Source organism: Tigriopus californicus, chromosome 6, assembly GCF_007210705.1.
Source record: "Tigriopus californicus strain San Diego chromosome 6, Tcal_SD_v2.1, whole genome shotgun sequence".
NCBI lineage: Eukaryota > Metazoa > Arthropoda > Copepoda > Harpacticoida > Harpacticidae > Tigriopus > Tigriopus californicus.
This window is the reverse complement of record NC_081445.1, coordinates 5,505,047-5,527,094: the sequence shown is the minus strand read 5'-3', so window position 1 is coordinate 5,527,094 and position 22,048 is coordinate 5,505,047. Positions and strand designations below refer to the sequence as shown.

Genomic DNA, 22,048 nt, shown 5'->3' with positions numbered 1-22,048 from the left:
GCTCAAATGGGTGACGTAACATTAGACTTGCGGAACCCAAGAAGCTTTTATCGGACCTTTTGATACTAACCTTGGATGGGAAGAAGAAGTTCCTGTGAGCAAGAGCTATTCTTTTTGTAGCAGAACACCACACAGACTCGAGGCTCGAAATACTCGCACCCACAGGGGTCAAATGTTCATGGACAAAGAGAGTTGCACGCCGTCAAAATGTCAACCTACTGTCATTTGTGAAGTGTATTCCAGTGATTCGCAGTTCCTTTGCTCCACTTCGAGGAACAAGGCGTGAGTGAATAAGATTCTGGGCGTGGATTTGCATCTCATTGACATGGATCAGGTGTTTTATCATTACATATCATTAAGAGGACTTGTGGGTGTCATCGTGTCAGTGTGAGTGTGTGGTGAAGTGGGCAAGTATTAATAAAGCACAATCAATCGACATGATGGCCGAGTATCAACAAGTGCCCACGAACTCCGTGGAAGACAACGATCCCAAGGGTCGCATGTTCCAAAAGAACAAAGCCCTGGCACGAGCTAAGGATCGCCGGGGATCCACGGCCATGTCCATGAACGTCCGATTCAAGGATCAGGACAATGAGGATGTCATCTCCAACACAAAGTTCTTCCTTATGGAGGACAATAACAATTATAACCTGGCCGAGGAAATCGAGTTGGAGGAGCTCGAGGCCGAAGATATCAGCTCGTTCAATGATCCGAGTAAACCGCCTCACAAAGGTAAAGCGACGGGCCTCATCGCCCTCATTCTCTCTGGCCCTTGGGATCTCAATTGGGATGTGGCTCGTTGAATTGGAATCGATCTAAAAAGAGACGAAGCATCTTCAGTGGTCGACAATTTTCATCCACTTAAACTCAAGTGTCAGATTTCTTAGCTTTCCAGAGTGCATCCAAATGTGCAAAACATGATTTAAGGGCCGACAAAAATGGAGTAAATTGTCCAGTCAGATAAATTTTTATCATTCAAAATGATTAGCTGTTCCGACCATTTGTATTTTTTCCGCTATGCTAAAGCCGAACCAATACTATTTGGTATAGTTTTGATGCATCATAAAAAGATTATAAATTGCTAACAAAAGACGCTGTTTTAAAGCCGAAAGTGTGACATCCTAAATCATTACATGACGGTTTTTTACATGGAATTTTGTTCGAGATAAGCCAACATTTTAAAATCTTTGAACACTTGAACAAAACGGCATCTTTTATGATTTGCATATTTGCAACTTGTTGTTGATATCGCCGTTTGTTCTTGGAGCTTTAGAAATGTTGGCTACCGTAAAGGGGAAATCTGGTAGAAATGATGGCAGTAAGTCTCAAATTTCGTCAATGCCATGACAAAAATGCGTTATTTTCTCCGGATGAGAGACCTTTTGTAAAAATTCTACCCTTCTGTTGGACTACTAAAAACAGCGGATGTATCATTTTTAAACTACTGCACTGGTTTTTGAAAGAGATTTTTGATTACCCGACCAAAATGGTCATCCTACCAGAAGAGGGTTTAGTCATGCCACAACCTCATGCTCAAGGAATGGTTCCAGAATAAATGAAACTTAGGACAAATACAACAATGGTGCTTTTTGCGATTGGTCAAGTGAGCAAGAGCATCATGTGCGAGTAAATCATATAATTGAGCAACAAAAACCGAAATGAATTTGTGGCACGTTCGCACTGTACATGGCGGCCCTCGTTATTCAAGCCATGGACAATTTGGTGTCAAAGGGAAGCGCCGATTCATCATCACCAATGAGACAATATTCAAAACTGTATGCATTTGCCAGAGGGCTTATCCCCAGTAGTAAGGCTAGAACTAGAAGTTGTTGCCTCATGTCATGCACCAGAACGAATCGATTCAACTGATGGGATGTACGGCCCAGAAAGCTAAATTTGAGCTCGAAGGCCTCTCCATGGACAATAAGTACTCCTCTTACTAGCGGATTATTGAGCCTCTCCGTGGAGATTTTTCCATGCAAAGAGGTTCTTGAATTTAGACATGATCTTACTGGACGCTCCAAGCATTATCCTAATGGATACACTTATTTTTAAAGCTTATGTGGGTTTGGGCAAGGACACTAGAGCAAAGAGTCCCTGGTTTAGGACATGATAATATACCGTATATGAATTTGAGGGGAATGGAAAGTACAACAAGGACAAAGCTTCAGGGTTACATCCTGTTGCTCGTGGCTATGGTTACTGTCCCATTTTTTCACCTCGTGGTGAGGCTTCTCGCGAAAAGAGACTCGAGCGAAAGTAGTAATCTTTGAGTTAAGTGCTGAACACTTAAAAGAAAAATCTAGACTCTGTCCTCTCCCTAAAGAAAGCAGATGTGTCGACCATGATCAGAGGCAGTGAGGGCGTTTAAATCCTCATTTAACCCCATTATCTAGAGTTCCAATTGATAACTGCCCTGAAGTTCTGAAATACTTACAAGCTCTTAAAGCCATTGGAATTATTTAAGCGCCCGCCCGACACAACTTCATTGCTAGAAAATGCACTGGACACATGAAAAATCGTTCTAAGTCGCTCAGCCTCTTCTCCCTTAACCAGCCATCTTGGCTAGATACTGTTATACCAAAAACTGTCATATCAAACACTTTTTTTTGAAAGAGCTTATTGCAAATTGCATCCATCTAAATTGTGGCGACACGTATTTTTTATGACTTGATCAAATCTATAAGAGCTTTTTCCAACTTTGATTTCGAGTGACAAAAAGGTCTGTCTCTTAGATCTTCATATCTGCCAACTTTAGAAAGTTTACCATTGCTTTGTTTTAGGCTGCAATTGCAACTACATCCGATGGTGCACCCTCCGGTTTGTGATCCAATCCCTACTTTTCCGATTGTTCAGCTTCGTCCTGGTCATTGTGGATAGCTTCCTTATAGTCACGGATATTATCATCGATTGCCCACCAACCCTGACGTCTCGCATCATTGAGTTCATTGAACTCGGAATCTCGTCCATTTTCTTTCTCGAGGTTGGGATCCGCATATTCGCACTCAGTCCCAAAGGTGAAAAATAACTTGGGGCCTTTTTTATCCCAATAAATGTTCGTTTTAAGAAAATACAATACCATTTGTCTTCTCTTGGCAGTGTTCTTCTCTTGGAAGCATTGGTTCAACATATCAGATTTTGTCATCGTCCTGGCCACGTGCTCCATTTCTCTTGTTTACACCATTGTCATAGAAAATTCCATTGCAAATGGAGCTTTTCCCAACGGAAGCTGTGATCCCGAGGAAGATATTGAATTTTTGAATTTCACCAAGGTCCTGGTTCTCATGAGGATCTTCCGATTCCTTCGGCTCATTCGGCTCATTCGCCTGTACACAGAGCAGTATCATATCAAAAGAGCCATACGTCAAAAAGTGTCACAGGTAAGGGGATCCTGAAGACCCAATTTTGAGATTAAACGACATGGAAACTTGAGCAATGGTTGGCGTGAATCCCCGAAATCCCGGAAATGCATTTTGTTCCAACATATCAGGTGACAATTGAATTAGTACGATGATTTCAGAATAAAAGACGCTATCAACATGGGGGAGTTGATCTAGATCTTACCTATGTCACCTCAAGGATCATCGCCATGAGCTTCCCCAGTTCAGGAATCATGTCTTGGTATCGGAATCCAATTCGGGAAGTGTCCGCATTTCTCAACAAGCATCACGGTTCCAACTATCGGGTGTACAACCTCTGCAATGAAAGAACGTACAATGATTCCTGGTTTCACAATCGCGTCTACCGGTGGCCCATTGACGATCACAACGTGCCCACTGTCAATGAAATGGTGGACTTTGTGGACGAGGTAAGTGTCCCTTTGGACATTTGTACCTACATTTTTGATTGAACTTTGTTGCCGCATGTTCTAAACGCGAAATTTACCCATGATTGAAAGAGAAACTCAAATCAGAATCCAAGTTCCATATTGTTCTTCACTTGTTATTAGGCAAGTTTTAAGTATGCTTTTGATCCCATTTGTGGACAAAAAAAGAAGAAAAAAAGTCTTTTAAAACAAGCTTTGAAAAATGCCGTAGAACACAGGAACCTATTCAATCAGAATCATTTCAAAGCTTAGTCTCACTCTCTAATCAGTTTCGTGAAAATGTATGTGGTGACCACGATTTAAATTGGCCTTTGTTCAACAAGATCGACTATCAAATAGTGTACCGGATTGGACTAGCCCTCTAGATTGGGCTTTTCAAAGAATGAAAGTGTCTCCTTGAAAGTTGATGATGACAATTGAACAAGTTTCAGGAAGTGCCATTAAAAGTTTAGAGAGCATACGTGAAACATTTGTAACCACGTTTAAGCGCCGGATCCGGTTGAACCTTTTTTGAATCATACTCGGATCAGTGTTCATTTCCTGATGCCGATGGCGTAAATTGCAATTTTTGGTGTGCTTGGTTTATATTGAATTAATACTTCTTCATTCTGATTTGGTGTGGCCTGAGTGACTGTTTTGATCTCTTAGGTGGTTGATTGGTTGTGTGAGGACGAGGACAACATTATCGCAGTCCATTGTAAAGGTGGCAAGGGCCGTACTGGAACGATGATCTGCATCCTGCTGATCGAGTTCGAAATATTTAAGGATGCCATGACATCCCTGGAGTTCTTTGGCCAGAGAAGAACCGATCGAAACGTGTCCAAGCAATTTCAAGGGGTGGAGACGGCCAGTCAAATCCGATACGTGACTTATTTCGAGAAGCTGCGGAATCTCCGTCAAATCTACCCAGAGAAAATCTGGATGAAAATGGAGCGCATGAAAATATCGGGTACTCCATCTCGGACGTATATCCGGCTTGTTAGTCGAAGTGGAAATCCTCTCATGGATAAATTAAACTCGTTTCAGGGATTCGTAGGGTTGGAGCAGGCGACGGTTCGGACCTGTCGTTCCAAATTGCAATGGGTCGCACCAGTTGCTTGTATTTGTCCAATGACGACCCCACCAAATCTTGGCTCTATGACCGAGCCACAGATTGCCTCACAATCATTACCCCAAAATGTCCCAAGTTCGCCAACGATGTCCGAATCAAGTTCTTTTGCAGTAGTAGTACCGTTCCCAAGATCTACGAACATTGCGCATTCTTCTTTTGGTTAGTATACAGGGAGAAGTATTATGGTAGTACATATTGGCTTCGCGATTTTCTTCGATTCTATTTTTGCTTTAGGTTTCACACGTTTTTTATTGATCTGGATGGCGGGCAAGAATCCTTGGATTACAAGAAAGTGTCCTACGTTCCAATGAAGAGTGAGCAAAGAAGACTGGTGTTGAAACGAGAAGAGATTGACAACTCACATAAAGAGACAACTTGGAAGATATATCGAGAAAACTTTGAGATTGATATCATATTTAAAGTCATCAGTTGATGTTCGATGTGCATAAAAATCCATATTTGTTCATGTTGTGAATTTGAGCGTACAGCTAAGAAATCATTTATCGGCACCACGTTTCTTTTCTCGTTGATTCCTTTTCGAAAATTTGGCGCCAGCTGATGAACAGGAGAAGATGGCCAATTTTCGTAACCAATAGGACTTGTCAAGTGAACGCGTTCATGAACAACTGACGTTATTCCATGGAGTAAAATCAAAGACAACATGCCCACCCAAACCGCACTGTGCATGCATTAATTATGACATTTATTTCATTTTTCTTGCTTGTCTAAGCAAATGTCTAAACGGTATTGAGCCACTTTGATAGTGCGATCACCAAATTACACCAAATATGTTCATTTTGTTGGGTTTTGTCGCACAGCTCCCTCAATATGACTCGATTATTAAAATTCAATGGGCAGATGGTGTGAGTCGACTGTGACATTTGTCTTAGTTCTCGCTCCTCAAAATGCCCAAAATCAGGGTGCCAGACCACATATTTCCTTTACTTGATATCCCTTATGGATTCCCTTGTCACATACATGTTTTGGTTCTGAGGTCACAACCCAAATGTCTATACCTTCCCATATTCTTACATATGTAGTTTGAGTATGAAAATTTTTAGTTTTTATTTTAAAAACCACGAGAATGTCAAGCATTCGAAAATGTTTTCCAATTCACCATTACAGACTCCCTGAATGAAAGAAAACAATGGAGTTTGGGTTTTATGGACAGTGTCCATGGTAATCGTTTTTAGCGACGAGAAATGAAAGGCCTCTCTAAAATCAAAGCATTGCTCATTGATCTGAGTGGAACCATTCATATTGACAATGAGGCCATTCCCGGTGCAGTACAAGCCGTTCAACTCTTGCGCGAGCACAAAATTCCGTTTCAGTTTGTAACAAACACCACCAAAGTAAGAATCAAACCTTGTCAGCCGTGATGAACAAGATACACTCAATGATTTGTCCTTTCAAAATCCTTCCAGGAATCACAGATCCGACTTTGTCACCGTCTGAATAAACTCGGATTTGATGTAACATCTCAGGAAATTTATAGCTCCCTCTCTGCCGCCAAAAGGCTGATTGTGAGCCAAGAATTGAGGCCAATGCTTCTCCTGGAAGAGGAAGCCTTGGAGGTACACAGCGGCTCCAGGACTGATTTGAGACTTAGTTTGAACAAAGTTCAATGTCAATTTAACCTGGGTCCATGACCACTGAAATACCTTTTGCAGGATTTTCAAGATGTATCAACAGACAATCCGAATGCTGTTGTAATAGGCCTCGCGCCTTCAAAGTTCAATTATAACACCTTGACTGAGGCTTTCAATTTAGTTTTGGGCGGGGCCTCTCTCATAGCAATTCACAAGGCTCGATATTTTAGGACATCGGCAGGATTAGCCCTCGGTCCGGGTAAGTTAATCAACATACCTCTCAACAAATTGCCAACCCTTCAGATGCTGTTTTACAATAGGAGGTTTTGTAACCGGATTGGAATACTCCACGGGTGAAAAAGCGGTTGTCGTTGGGAAACCGGAAAAAGAGTTTTTCCGATCCGCTTTGGAGCATTTGAAAGGTCGAAATGTTTCACTCAACTCTTTAAGATTGGAAGGTAATCTGATTTTGTCTTGTTGTGGTTCGTTCCGTCTTGTAAGAATGCTCTCTGGAAATAGATACCCTGATGATCGGGGACGATGTAAAAGATGACATAAATGGTGCCCAAGAAGCTGGACTTAAGGTTTGATCAATTTTAAGCTCGTAGTTTGTTCGACAATCAACCAAGAGATCTTTAATGAATAGGTGAACATCTTTTACAGGGAGCTTTGGTAAAAACTGGAAAATACTCGGATGGCGATGAAGAAAAAGTCGCTCAACCTCCGGATTTAGTTTTTGACAGTTTCCCCAAATTAATAGAGGAGTATTTAAGTTCCAATAGCTGAGGTCTTACGATACTCTGTTATGAATAGTAACGTTACTGTTTATTACATATCGAGCGTGATGTTTTGTTATCATTAAGATGGAACAATAATGAATTATGAATATACGGAGTCATGTTGTTCGCACTGCTCACTTGAATCATAAATACATGGCGGTAATTAAGACTGGCAGTTGGTTTCTAATTTGATCCTATGTATTGAAGGCAGTCAAAGTTGTAGTTGGTTGTAACTGGCAGTGAGTTTGGGGGACTGTTGTGAGGAGATGACCTTTTTATCGTTGGGATCAAACCTCCCCCGATTTAGGTTTATTTTCTTGCTTCTTTCAATTGTTTCTTTACCACATAGATGCTTCGGACCGCTGATGTTCTGCAGAATTGCGTCTGGATTAAGAAAAAAAGAAAAATCAATTAGTTCGAAAATAACATCATCGTTGGGTATGGTTAAAGTTGGCATTCAACCTACCGCTTTGCCTCAGTTACCGAGTCCTTTCGACCACTAACAATAATTGCCACCTCGTCATTTTTCACGTCCCCATAGCTCTGGTGCGTGACACCGACGCCCCCACTTGACGGTCCGCCCCCTGTGCTGACCACCGTGACGCCTCCTTCTCCTGGAGTGACCACGTAACCTCGACTGATGACACTTTGACCACTATCAGCGCGTTCCACAGCAACGTGAGTATGACCCACGAGAGTCACCTGGTTCTTATCGGAAATGCCCTTTTGCTTGTGTTTGGAATTGGCTCTGGACAAGATACCAGAGAGCCCTCCAAATGATGCCAAGCTCGAGTTGGAACTTTCAGCGCTGTCTGTCCTATGAAACTTCTAAAAAAAAGTACAAACTCAATTCATTAGCATTTCTCTTTACGAAGTACAGGGACGGGTAGGCAAGGTTTCGTGAGAGTTCTGAAAAATGTCCCTGCTTTTTTATGCGTCGTCAAATCTATGTTCAAGGTCTCATTGGACGTGCGCTTACTTGGAAGGGTGGAACTGAATTGGTGGCTCTGAGATCATCTCGTGTATGGTGTGGAACGGAGCCTAGCGAGGAGCAGGATGAATCTTTCGAGTCGGTGCGTTTCATGATGCCAAATGGCCCTTGTCCAGGGAGCTCCAGATGGTTTCGATCCCGCTTGAAGGACACGCTCTTGTTGCTTTTGCGACTATCACGGAACATCAAGTGGGGATAACGCCACGGTGATTTGGGAGCTTCCATTTCAAATGCGTAATTATCATGAGCCTGGAATAGGACAAAGGCACATCATTGTGGGTTTGACACTCGCTCAATCCATCAATTCATTGGTTAATTAGATTTCATAGACGAAACATGCATTTGATAATGATCGAGAACTAGTCCAGTACCCGGTAGATCAAAGTGTTAGTGGACAGTTCCTGAGAAGGCCTTTGAAAAGTGATCACCAAGTTTCGAAGAGTGAAGGGAAGCCCATGGGAGAAATAAACGTCATGCATAGGTTCCTCGAAGACCACCCTCAAAGGACACGCAGACACACACACGCACACTGACTGACTGACTGACTGCTGAGTGACAGGTGTAACATGCTTTTCTTCACAAATGTCAGCCCGCTTGTCTGTCCAACCCTCAGATGTTCCGCTTGTGGAAACTCACGCCTTGATTGGGATCGGAGCTGCGATCCCGTTTGGACAAACGGCGGAGGAGACCTCCGAATCCCACGGACGCGGGCTCTTCCAACTTGGGCAAGGTTTTCTTCTTTTTCTTTGTCTCGTGGGAGTCTTCGATAATGGTGTGGCGGTCGAATGGCGTGCCGTAGTCCATCTCGAGGATGGTCGAGAACTTGTGCGGGTAGATGAGGTCGATCATGGAGATGGAGCCGCCAATGGCCATACAGATGAGGCCGGCGATCAGGACCAGATAAAAGCACCATCCCAGTTCAAAGGACAAGGTCACGTCTTCGACGTGGATCAGAAGCGCTTTATTGGGCAAAAGCCAGTAGTAGATCAGAGTGGAGAACACCATCATGAACCCGGTCATGGTCATCATGTAGGCACCATAACGAGGGACAACCACCAACAAGATGTTCATCACGATCCAGAGAACGAACGAGGTCCTGTTAACAAAATACCAGTTTGAGGTTTTAAAACTACGTAGAGTGCTCGCTTGATGTCTAGCCTTTCTTACCAGAGGAAAATCGATGTGAAATATCCGGCCTCGCGGTAACTCCGACCCCAACAGAAACCCTCAGCGTCGACAGCCAGGTATTCTGCCACAGTCAAAATGGGGAACGGTAAGCCTTTGATAAGGGCGTGGCGGTATTCATCGGCCAGTTGAGTGGGTCCGCCCCATTCAAATCTTGAACAAAGTGTTAAGATTATGAAATATTGAACGAATGCATAAACAATCTTTAGGCAGGCCTTTCTTTGATGGGGTTCAACATTATGCTCATCTGAGCCTAGACTTGCAAATTATTTTCTTAATATAGCCGTAATATTTCGATGAATTCGCGATTTAAAGAGGGGTTTCAATAGTGACCTTTTGTACAAGATAGCTCACAAAAATGCCATTTAATGGTTGTGTAACTTTACACCAGATGCTCTTGCCGAATTTTCAAACAGTTTCACACAGTTATTATCAAAATCCACGGGTACCTACATTAATGGCAAAACAAAATCAATTGACTTTCTGTGGGAAGTGGCAAGTCTATTCAAATGAAGACCTTGTTTACAAATCCAAAGTCGTAGATCGTTCTCAGGGTATTTCCTTACCCGAAGTAATAACTTTTGCTCCCTCAATTTTTGTCCATAAATAATGAGACGATGCCATTCCACAAGACGTTTACTCCTTGGAAAGTTCTTGACCGACCAGGTGTCGGTGCGAGAAAAATACGCCCTTGGCATCTGGATTAAACACGGATCTGCAAATTAGCTCACCTCTCGTTGAAGTTAATGTCCATGGAGGTGTTGTAATAGATGGGCATGGCTTCCAAGGTCACATTGACATGGGCCAGTCCAATGTAGACGCCCACCTTCCCCATGAGTTTCTCATTAGAAAAGGCACGGTAGGCACTGGAAACCTCGGCTTGCGCAATGTGCCATGAGCTTCCATTATTGCCAACTGAAAAGGAGAACAAGCGAAACAATGTTAGTATGTACAGTAAATACGATCCATACGATGTAAGTCTCTTCGAAAAAAAACAAGTTCAATGATATTCACGATTCAGTAGTCACACCTTGGTGAAATAGATCGCCAGACGAAACCAGTCAGAGGATGGACGGACGATTGATATTTGGTTAGCCGAATGACTCAAAGATCAATTCTAAATGCCATTCCTGAGACACATTCCAAAGCGCAAACGGATTTGAACCATCTTGGTTGGTGTACTAACATCCTAACCAGCAGTGCCTCACAATCACAGAGTACAAACGGAGTGTACATTCATTCATTCGTAATGGTTCATGACTAGGCCTTGTGACAAAATGAAACAAAAATCATTTTATAGATTACTACTTATTTATGGACCGCAACCTCTCATCCATCTTTGAGAAGGTTGTCCGAGTAACAAGTTCAACCCAGCCAACATTGAACACTCAAATTGCTTGAATTGCTTCTGAGAATTTGATCATGGCGTGAATACGTTTGTCATGCTTCTCGTGTCTGCTATCATGAACCCGGATTTCACGATACAAAGACTCCTTGATGCTCCTGCACCATCATCATTTTATTCGTCATGTTCTTCTTCTTCTTCATCATTATCATCATCATCGTTATACCAGAACCTAGATCTTATTCCAAAGCCACTCTAAAAGAAATCCTCGTCTTACTCGATTAGTCATCAATTTAATCGAATGACGAGGCTGAATACAACATTAATTTATCTCCGTCTACCTGCTAGCCACTCTATTGCATAACTTTGGAAATACAAGCTAGAAATGATCTGCGGTGTTCCTTGACTCACTTTTATTGCCCTGGGCAATTAGGGCTCTGATTTGGAAATATCAAAGTTCAATGAATGCTCTTTTGAAGCTGCGATGGAATTCACCTGGCTTTCGATACTTTTTAGGCTCAGAATCATCGACACTAGAGCGAATCAACGTAAGAGCATGGCGATAATAAAGATATCTTTCAATTGGCCCCGGGTTTTCAAGTTTCATTCATGAACAGAAAGGGGTTCATAAAGTACATACAAAGCAATGGTTGGTCCATGTTGCAATAACTTTCCACTCCGGCCGCGAGAGATTGAGGTTATTCACCGTTCAAATCTTTGCTTTTTCGCCTTATTCACATCATTGCGTGTAAGGCCAATCAATAGGCTTCTCTACGCCATGCGAAAAAGGTTTCATGTTCTGAACGCCAGAGTGCGCGCTCATAGCTTTTGTGAGCCAGCCTTCAATTGGACAGAACGATTGGGCCGATCATGTCAGATTGAATTTCAGCGCCTTTCCATTGCCTTTGGCAAATATTCAAATGTTCCTAGTAACACAAACATCGCTGTTTCTCGTTCTTAGTATGTCACGAGAAGTCTATTTAGCTATCTAGCATGGCCCTTCCCCTTTTGATTGGACTCTCTGATGGGTCTGCCATAAAAAAAAACTTTCATTGATTCCAAAATACTAGAATCTGAAGCCCAAGAATAATATCCAGGTAATATTGCCTGGCCTAAAAGGCCAAAATCGGCACAAGTACGGAAGAAATTCGTATTAGTTTCTTTTCAGTGTGGTCTAGAGGTGGTTCAGCTTACATATTTTTCGATTTGTTTCAAAATTAGACCTGCACCGTCGATGCTGCAATGTCAAACAGTTATGTTTTCTTGAATTTATGTTCTCAGTTTGTCCACGGGGGAAGGAAGTAGGCATCGAGAAAATGAAATTTTGTTTGAATTAATGGATCCACTGAAAGGGTCGAATCCATAAGTGACATGAAATTCTAAATACTCCACTAAAGGACACAAACTACTTTCCACCGAGTGGGTGTACGAGTACATGGCGTAACAAAAGTTCGGACATTCATAAACATGCCTCTAGCCCATTCATTATCCACTAGGTAACGAACAACCAAAATTGTGTCTGGTGGGTTTGATTCAAAAAATTATTACGATGAGGCAAAGCGTTTTTGTAAGACCCAGTGGAAGTTTCAGGTCAGGACGTCACCCTGAATCCAGGGGAAATGGAGCTCTGTTATGAAGAATATGGAGTGGATCCTTCGGCAAATCGACACAAAAATGTCATTAAAAGAGCGATATCTCAAAAAGGTTTCAATCGATCTTATCAGTTTTTCAAGCACAAATTCACACCTGTGTGTACTTCTTATGATATAATTTTGGTTGCTCTTAATCCAGCGGTTAATGGGCTAGAGCATGGCTAGAGAGATATTTATGAATGTGAATGTCTTTACTTTAGGTAGGCCCTGTTCAGGTTTGCTTTTTGTTACATATTGATTAAAGTGAGGTCGAAAGATGGAAGATCGTGAGACTCTTGCCTTTGTCGTAAGTTACCTCCCCACCTTTGAACTCTTATTCCACTTGTGCTCCCATCTTAACAAATAATTTCAAAGTTCAAACAGAATGGACGTTTTTTTGGTTTTAACAAGGAAAAAACGGGTTTGAAAGTACATATATAACTCGTCACAGATTAAGGGATGGGTTCAACCCAAGCTGAAATACGCTATCAAGACCTTGAATTCCCAAGATGACTTTCATTCCTTTTCATTCGTGCACTCATCGTTATAGAGCTAATAACATCTTTATGATTTCCAAAGCGTTTGAACCATGAGTCATCGAATAGATGTGCTTTACTGAAGTTGTTTTGATAATATTTCGTCTTCTAGATGTGTGCAAGTGTGCAAGCAATTCATGCCATTCATTGAATTTACTCACAGAGGCACTCTTTTTCTATGCAATTACAGTTAATTTCACCTCTCATAGCATTTTCTTTGGAAACCAATTGCTCCATGGAAACGTTCAACGACAAAATAAACGTTCCAAACGAAATAAGCTAAAGCAATTGCTCGTTCCGTACGTGCTAATTCTAAAGAGTGTTCAATCGTTTCTCATTGGACTGCCAGCTCATGATGTTATTCGATGGCCAATTTTGATCCATGTTGTGACCGCCTCGATGGTGCGTACAAATGTGCACATCGTCTTTCAAGGAAAACACCTTAGAATTGTTTTCTTCCATTCGGTTCGGCACTCGATTTTGAATCGCATTTGTTTACACCCTCCCGGACGTCCTTGAATATTTGCCTTCAGAGAAGAGTGCGCCTGCACTTCCCTCACGGGAGGACCAATCATACGATGAGTTCATTGTTGAATCCATCACCAAGCAGTCACCCTTCTTCAGAGCCCTTGAATCTTGGCAGATTGTCAGTGGAGATATGTACATTCAAAAAATCTTCCCTTATCGCATCCATCAAAGTCGATCTGCCCCCTCCTCCCCACCCGATGGCGGTTCAAAACCTTTCAACTCGACAATTTGCCACCATCCCTTCATTAGTGAAAACTATTATCAGCTCCACTGGATACGGAACTTGGGGATCTACGTTCGGGGAATGAGCTCACAACAAAATTCATGGTTGTGAAGGCCCTATGGGATGAATGCAGGCATGGGATGGATGCCTATTCGACTGCTCATCTGGCTTGTTTTGACCCAATGACGAAGGAGACCGGAAAGAGAGAAGTGGGACGAACAAAAGGTCCCCTTTCCGTTACCTTTTTTTTTGCGGACAATCAATTTAATGGCCATTGATTCTACCTGGCATGGACAAAGAGACTTTGACTGCAAGTTCTTTGTGTCCAAGGGAGTATTTCTAAACATTCAGCTCTTCAAAAATCCAGAATAGATAGATAAAGGATATAGATACGATTGCAATGACTTACGGAGGATAGCGGTTCCGACGAAAAGACTCAAAGTCACACTAAGGAAAGTGGTGAATCGCTGAAAAGGAATCATCAAATGCGTTTAAAAGCGTGATTTGGCATGGTCATTTCTCATGTTTATGCTCTCTCTCGGCAGAAATCCGGTAGTAGGTTGGATGGAGTGGTTTTGCGAAAGTTCCGACGATTTCCTTACCTCTTTTCTGATGCCGGGGAAAATCACAAAGAAGGCCAAGTAGAGTGTTCCAAAGACCACACAGAGCGTGATCATGGACACATCACCGATGACCGGAGTGCGGTTAGCATGAGTGTACAGAGTGGGACCGCCATTTTCGCGGAAGGCATCGAACCAGCCCTTCATCTTGTTGAGGAGGATTGGCTTGGATGGTTGAGGAACCTGAGCTTAGTAACGGGATGCAAGGTCTCAAAGACTCGGTATGCGGTGATGGAGTTGATGACGAAGTGCAATGACTTGTCTGTGTTTGAATGGCAGGGCGTGTCCTTGCGAATGCTAATGACAATGGGAGGGGTGGTGTGGAAGACAGGCAATGTTGTGTGAGTTGAAAATGCGTGTGCAAAGCTGACCTGAAATTTAGATTGACAAATAATGAGTATGATAATTGATGTCAAACCAGCAAGTGCCAGCTTTGTTTTCGATTTATGTACACATCGCCACTTTTAACAACATGTCGCTCATTTCGCTTGGCAATCATATGATTCCAACATTCGTCTCGTGATTGTTGGGATTTTTATCGTGATCATTATAACAATACGAAGAACAGAGTCCGTTTGCCGCCTTCTTTTACCTTGGTGAGCGTAATTATTCAGTAAAACGGATGGTATCTGCTCCTTGTCAAACCTATGTACATACACTACGTACATATACGATAGCAGTAGCAGCTCCTTGATTCCTGCATCTCTAAATAAGCAAGACCTCGAGTGTCATAGATTGTCCTTCAGGATTGAAATGTCAAAGTATTTCGTCTTCTTGGAGTGCTTCTTTGTTTCAGCTCATGCAATGTGGGAAAGTTTCTCATGCAAAACGAATAGTTATCATTTCGGTTTTTACTCAATCTCGAGACAACCAAATCAGTGGGAGAATGATGGAATGTCCATTGGCCAAGACATGGTAGCGCCAAAATGAAGTAAGTCAGGGAACAATCAGTCCACATTCAGCAAGAGTACTTGGATTGGTTGGCTCCTTTTTCCAAGGTCACGAAAAGTATCGCTTCCAGTCAAATTTTGTGGTGTTTGTTGTGTTCCCTCCCGTGATTCCAAAGATGCCCACTTCCTTCATCAACGCCTGAACAGCCCTGAAGAGATATCTGAATCTGTGTACACTGTACGTACTTCCCCTTACGTTTGCCTCTTATGTATACCATCCGGACAATTACTGACTGACCACTGACTCGTACCTACAATGGATCACCAATATCTGTCGTCAGTTGGTATTGTCGTCTGGTAAGCAAGCAAATTCTCATTGAGATTCCGTACAAGATCAGTCTTCTTGTTTGAGGCTATGGCATGGGAATTTGTCACATTCAGAGTGTTATTGAGTCCCGGCGATTAAGGTGTATTTTTGAACTTTTAACCATTGTCCGATGAGCACCATGACCAGAACGTATTCATTGGAAGTTCGCCGTCTAACTGTCCAATCTAATCCACTCGATCACGGATTACCGCAATCTTTACAACATCGACAGCTCCTTTGGATTGGCATCAACATCTATTCCAAGCAGCGATCCACTAATCAGCAATCAACGAGGATGATCTGTTCAATGATGTGGTTATGAATATGTGTGAGTAGTTTGAAATGGGATGATGCTCTTTTTGGTATGACGATCTCTCCAGTGTAAACCATTCCAAGCAATGTCGCTTTCCACTCGTCGTCCTTATGCCCAAGTGCTGTCCTCCAGACCCATTATCGTTCAAGGTGGGAGATAATTCATTTGGGTCGGCACATCAGGTTCATTTTTCATGACTTTGGTGGTTGGCAATCAGGAAATCCGTTGGAGGGTTGGTTAGTTGGTCGGTTCGATCTATCTATCTATCTACTACGTATATCCATCTATCTGTCTATCTTTCCACTTGCGTTCTTGTAGTTCATTCTGGATCTGACTCGCGACAACGTGAGATCATTGAATTGGGACACCGATTAAGAAGCTATTAAGTTCGTCTTGGATGTCCTTTTGGAATCCGAGATCGATCAATGCCTTTGGACGACCAAGTCAGTGGCACCTTCTCTACGTACATACGTACGTTCAATGGTCAGTGGTGGATGGATAGGATCGAGGGAGGTGGTATTTAGAATTGCAACATCACCTCCCACTTTGCCTCACTTCTCGCCCTTGTCCAATGTCCATCGTCCCCTTTTCCTGCTTCACTCAAACAGTTAAAGCTGGTTGCAAAAACATTTCTGGTGGTACTGTGACCAACCACTAGCAGGCATTGATTTATTTCAAGTACTATCTTTTCTAGGCCGCCATGAGGCTATTATGAGGCATCTATGAGCCATTCGTACCTGAGGTCTCTGATGAGAGGCAAACTGAGGGTGAAAGACGTTTTGGTGGCTGAAGAGGGGAGTAATTGTCTGTGGAGCAAGACAGGTCCCACTTTTCTGGGCTTCGTGACGATCGTCTTGTAGAGCAGCAATTGGACCAAGAGAGCTCTCCGACGTTTCCTCATCTTGGCGTGTGTAGCACCACCACCTCCACCACCACCACCGGAATCGTTGTCATTATGGGGCAGCTCTGCCTTCTCCGACCGACCGGATGGATGGATGGACGGATGGTTGGCTTCAATCAATCACATCCTAAGTCACATCCATTATCGGGAGACCTTCACTGATCACTTTCTCTGCACCTCATCAGCCTTTCAACTCAGACACAACACCTTTAATCAATACAAACAATTGGCACACTAGGCCTGCATCCCAGGAGGCTCGTGGCAATGGCGATCTTCTAAGCCATTCCTCGAACAAACCACTTCACAAACGAGATCTTCACCCGATTTCTACACAACCTTAGCTGAAGTGCACTAAGGAAAGACTGCCCAAACAGACACAAGTACATTCTTCACTCACACACTCACTCAACAACTTACACGCTCCCCTCCGCAGAGTCTGAAGTGAGGCAGGAAAGTAGAGAGTGGTTTGCTTTGGCTGAAATAGGCCCACTAGGATCCTACGCTAAAAAAAGGGATACTCGTCTGCTTCAGAGTCTCGGGAAAAACATGGATTCTCGAGCTCATCGTACTTCTAGGCAGGCTCCTGATCGGCCTGTCCCAACTTAATCACAGCTCGTACACTGTCACGATTCACGAACCAGAGAGGATGAGACTCAAACAGAAGGGACTTGTACTATTTCATCATGGCGGTGAAATCCAGCATGGCAAGCCAGGAGTGTGGTGGACGTCCAACAGTGAACATAGTACAGATTGCGGCTGTGTATGTTCAATGCCTGACTAACCATCCGAAAATCACTACTTGCCTGTTAGTATTAGCTTGGTACTTGCTGGCAGGGAAGGCTCCATTTGACGCCAAAACGCCGATGTTGACGCTCGAATCTCGAAATTGGCGGACTGTCCCGAATTCCCGATCCCGATCCCGTCAAACTGGTGTGACGCAATCAGGGTGACCGAGAGATTAAATTGGATCCTGGTATTTTGCAACTTGTCTTCGGCTTTGTGGACTATTTTGAACAATCAAACAAAGGTTTCCTCCATGTAACTTTATGGGGCAGGAATAGGTGGCTTAATATTAGACACAAGTTAAGATATGTATCGACCATTCGGTTCTCAGCCATTGGACATTGCAACGAACGGCAAACTTTTTTTTTCGACAATGTTTATGATATTGCGTTATTTTAGTGGGTATGACGCATCCCACAGATCGATTCGTTGTTTGACAGGAGGCTTAAAGCTTAAAGCGGGCATGCAATTTTTCGATTCAGGCCTCAAAGAAGGTTTCTGGTTAAAGATTGCTAGCATTGCCTTCAGGCGCCTCGAAGAAAGTTTCTTAAAACGTGCCTGGCCAAAGTCGCATTTAGATCGTCATCCTCGAGTTCGGCGAAGACTGATCGTGTTCGACTCTAATAGGAATTTCAAAGTCAACAACCAACAGGCCTGGTTGGAACATCTCTAGAAGAGCAAGGTCAACATCTGAAGCTAGTCACTACGAACAATTTTACAACATAAAGATTTACGAATTAATGTTCGACCGTACCGTTTCTCATAATTTTCAGGATTGCTCTTTTCGAAGATGCGATGTACTATTATATTTCGGTTTACTCTTTAATACGCCGTTCAAGCCCTTTGTCTCATTGCCAGATGACTAAAACAAAGGGATGATGACGCTCCCGCATCATCATACGATCTTAATACCATTTAGCCTCGCAACATAAACGAGAACCAATCGCCCATATATTATGGTGGTTACATGGTTGGCTAAGTCGGAACAACTGAGTATTCATGTCTTGTGAATTTCTTTGAGCGGACTTTTCGACCAACTACCCACTAACTAACAGTTGACATAAGCCATCAACGACAGACCAACTGTCATGACCGATCTGTGTCATGTTTTCCTAGCTGCATCTGGATTCCGGTATTTCTTCTATTAATAGCAATACCACCACACAGGCCTTTTGGTCCGATGACTCCTCTCTGGCATTCGACAGCTGCGAACATCATCATTCTGATCGCCTTTCAAACAGGCTTCATCATCGGGCAACGCTCGCTAGCTAAATAAATGTACCAGCGCCACCACCACCTCCACTACCATCTCCACTACCAACGGAGAGCTACCAAACCAAAAGGAGACAGGCTCACTACCTGCGTACCATTTGGAAGTTCTTTGTCGTAGAGGACCCAAGCCAATGTAGTGCTCAAGGTCAGACCACAAGAAAGATCGCAGTCGACGAGGGGATGGAGAGCTTGACATTCAACCATCGACCGACGAGCCAATCCCAATTCATAGCTGAGAATGAGACAGCGGTCCGTTAGAATGAGTTGTCGGTCAAAATGGCATTCGTCCCTCCTAAAGTGGTACATGAACCCACTACAAGTATAACGCCCCACCCGAAAACCCATGAAGAAACAAAGCTAAAATTACGAGGAAGTCATTGAGCGGTGAAAGAGTTCCCGTTAGGCGAGTCAACTTGTGCACATCCACCGAAGACAACTTGCTGGTATGTGCCTCATCCACAGAACTTTGTGTATGTACGTACTACGTACAATGTGAGTACGTACAAAGGTAAAGAAAGAGACGGGAGAGATAACAATGTGTATCTATCTGATCTTATCCTTCGAGAATGGCAGCATTGGCGCATTCAGCGCCCCGAGGATTGCGGATTGAACGGAGCACTGCGCCCCAAAAGCAGAGCGCAGAGTGCGTATCACTGATCTTTCTACAGTCTCGAGCATCCTTGGCGTTGCATCAGGGCCCGGGTCAATTATTATCTTGGCGTCATTTTTGGAGCTAAGGAATGCAGAGGGTTCAATCAAAAGGGCCAATGTGATTACATGGGCCTGATTTGAACGCTGCATGAACCGTTAGCATCTGAATGAACAAAGGCATCGCTGATCTTACAAAAAGCTAATCAGCAAATCGAGTTGGCTGTTTCCAATAAGGCGCGGATTATTTTCTGATAGATCGTGTGGTTTCAATTCCAGAGATTGCAACCAAACTTTTTCTGGCCATGATCTTGCTCAACCATTATGTAACCGAAATGGGAAAAATGCATTCGACAGGATTTTCGCTGCAAAATGCCATAAGTCATATCGAGAAAATTGTTGGCCTTTGGTTCATGTTCATGTGTTTTCATGTTGCCATGCATGATTTTGAGTGACTCTGCTATAGTACAATGCTGGGTTTGTCTTGAGGTCTTACCTGGCAAAGATTGAGCTTCTGACGTGCGGGATTGGAGAAGAGGAATTGAATGAGCGGGATGAACTCCAAGATCGGGGGTCAATCTTGTCTTACAAGGCTTACGGTGCAAAACGGGGGCGTTGCCAGGTTTTTCGGGCAAGGATTGGACGTCGCGAGCTACTTTCGTCAAGGGTGGTTGTCAAATAGTAGCGCACAAGCAAGCAACTCACTTACTTAAAACTTTTCCGTGTTTAAGTACTAAGTGTGGCCTATGTAGAGGTCGTCGTCGTCTTGGTTTTCTTCTTCAGAGAAGTATTTTGGGAAGAGGGATCGAGAGGGATCTCACTACCCACCTACTTCGAGCAGGCAATGACTAAAACTGAGTTCAATCGAACAACGTCCCAAGATCGTTGGTTGTCTGTCCATGCATGTGTTGCCGACTTGTTGTAGAGCCGTAGTAAGTAGTACTCGGGACGAACAAGGTGCGTGAAGAGGTGAGTAGTATGTAGTCGATGGGGAGCGGGAATCGTGTCTCGCGGAGAGCTCTCGCGTATATACCTACGTTCGTTCGTTGGTTCGTAGTAGGCATGTCTATTTTTCTGGGGCTCTATCGCTTGCTTTGGCGGCAACACCCACCCCACCAACGAAGCTGCCAAAGGTGGGTTTGGAGAGCGCCAGCAACCACTACTACCAAAGTCCATCATCATCATCATCATCCTCTTCTCCCCTGCTCTCATGTACTTCTTCCAACGTCTTGGGGCTACCATAATCAGAGTAATGGAGGTGCTGGTGAACTATAGAGCACTCCCTGTGGAGAAGCGATATATTCCACTATGAACAGTCTCTACGTCACCTTGCGGGTTTGAAATGGAGACATGTATTATACAACTGTACATCTACTCATTTTTGTTCATAACGCGGCATAAAAAGTCGGCCTGGCAATGTAGTATGGCTCTTCTTTTCTCAGTTTGGACTGCCTGATATGCCTGGCATTTGTCGGAAGCAAGGCCCCTAGTATAAATATATTGTGAAGAATGGAATCAATCTGTCACATTTTTTATCTTTTGATTCCCTGAATTCCTCCCCAACTGTACTCTCATCAAGGAAACTCTAACTCTTATCCATACCCACAAGAAGTAAACCATTCTGATGATAGCTATAACTTTGCTAATCAGAATTGAAATGGATGGCGAGATGGTTGGCTTTCTCGTCGGGTTAGGCCTTACCTTCGGATCCAAAGACACAAGTGAAAAGAAAAAAAGGCACAACATTGTAGCATACAAGAAGCAAAATCAAGAGCGTTTTCCCTAGTGCCTCGTTTATTCCAAACCTGACTCTAAAACCAGCATTTTTGAGCTATAAGAACAACATGATAGAGCTCTTCATCTCGGACTCTAAAATTATTGTAGGTACATGAGTATGAGTGCCAAAAGGCCTGACCAGTTACTCGTCTTGAAGTAGTAGGCACTCGTTTGGTTAAAGTACTACAATGCGTTTTGGCATGCCTTGATCAAGAGGGGACAAATAACGAACATGGTTGGACTACCCTGACGATTGAGGGGGAGGGGAGGTGGACACAGTTCTCAGCCGATCGAATCGAGTTCTGTAGCATACGGTTTCCTTCCAACCAAACCATGACAACAAACACCCCAGTCATGATCTTCATCATTCAACGCAGCTCTCAAGGGGAATGTGCAGTGCAAGACACTGTTGATTATCTGTCTGATTATAACTCTCAAGAAGAGATCGATGTTTCTTGTAGGCAGACAGCTTTGCACGAAAGGTAAAATTGTTCTGGCTTCACAACTTTTACTAATGGATCTGGATATTTTAGTGAGTGTTCATTTAAATGTCAATGTGCTCCAAATCGATGGAAGCATCCAATCACCTGTTCTTTTGTTCTTTGTTGTCTATGCGCTGACGACCAAACTGGAAAAATGAATCACCGTCGATGTTGCCTATTCAATTCAGGGATAGCTTTACCCTTGGAACTTCATTATTTTGATACCTGAATCCCACCAACATTATTTGTACA

General features: G+C 43.2%; 3 protein-coding genes and 1 long non-coding RNA gene across 7 annotated transcripts; 2 read left to right on the top strand and 2 right to left on the bottom strand.

The window, feature by feature from the left end:
• Positions 1–437: 437 nt before the first annotated feature.
• LOC131882829 (phosphatidylinositol 3,4,5-trisphosphate 3-phosphatase TPTE2-like) lies at positions 438–5,446 on the top strand. Its single transcript, XM_059230106.1, has 7 exons — positions 438–732; positions 2,784–3,017; positions 3,100–3,380; positions 3,521–3,808; positions 4,475–4,775; positions 4,853–5,096; positions 5,172–5,446. Exons 1-7 carry the CDS (start codon positions 438–440, stop codon positions 5,368–5,370), a joined length of 1,842 nt encoding a protein of 613 aa, XP_059086089.1. The 3' UTR covers positions 5,371–5,446.
• Positions 678–6,952, bottom strand: LOC131882833 (uncharacterized). 2 transcript variants are annotated; one of them, XR_009373537.1, is made up of 4 exons: positions 6,804–6,952; positions 3,565–3,696; positions 2,768–3,326; positions 678–815 (listed from the first exon to the last, which is right to left on the bottom strand). It is a non-coding gene; the product is annotated as an uncharacterized LOC131882833 (long non-coding RNA). The 2 variants fall into 2 exon arrangements; XR_009373538.1 differs by lacking the exon at positions 6,804–6,952 and adding an exon at positions 3,839–3,906.
• Positions 6,062–7,435, top strand: LOC131882831 (haloacid dehalogenase-like hydrolase domain-containing protein 2). Of its 2 annotated transcripts, none has more exons than XM_059230110.1 (6): positions 6,062–6,289; positions 6,362–6,511; positions 6,608–6,785; positions 6,850–6,984; positions 7,046–7,110; positions 7,190–7,435. In XM_059230110.1, the coding sequence occupies exons 1-6, from the start codon at positions 6,140–6,142 to the stop codon at positions 7,310–7,312; spliced, it is 801 nt and encodes a 266-aa protein (XP_059086093.1). In that variant the 5' UTR covers positions 6,062–6,139; the 3' UTR covers positions 7,313–7,435. The 2 variants fall into 2 exon arrangements, with proteins under 2 accessions (XP_059086093.1, XP_059086092.1); XM_059230109.1 differs by having other exon boundaries at positions 6,847–6,984.
• A 112-nt stretch (positions 7,436–7,547) lies between these two features.
• On the bottom strand, positions 7,548–20,566 carry LOC131882830 (dual oxidase maturation factor 1-like). 2 transcript variants are annotated; one of them, XM_059230108.1, is made up of 9 exons: positions 20,035–20,566; positions 14,347–14,735; positions 14,154–14,211; positions 10,213–10,396; positions 9,464–9,634; positions 8,933–9,392; positions 8,285–8,545; positions 7,772–8,133; positions 7,548–7,689 (listed from the first exon to the last, which is right to left on the bottom strand). In XM_059230108.1, the coding sequence occupies exons 2-9, from the start codon at positions 14,509–14,511 to the stop codon at positions 7,644–7,646; spliced, it is 1,707 nt and encodes a 568-aa protein (XP_059086091.1). In that variant the 5' UTR covers positions 14,512–14,735; positions 20,035–20,566; the 3' UTR covers positions 7,548–7,643. The 2 variants fall into 2 exon arrangements, with proteins under 2 accessions (XP_059086091.1, XP_059086090.1); XM_059230107.1 differs by lacking the exon at positions 20,035–20,566 and adding an exon at positions 16,672–17,446.
• Between the last annotated feature and the right edge of the window lie 1,482 nt (positions 20,567–22,048).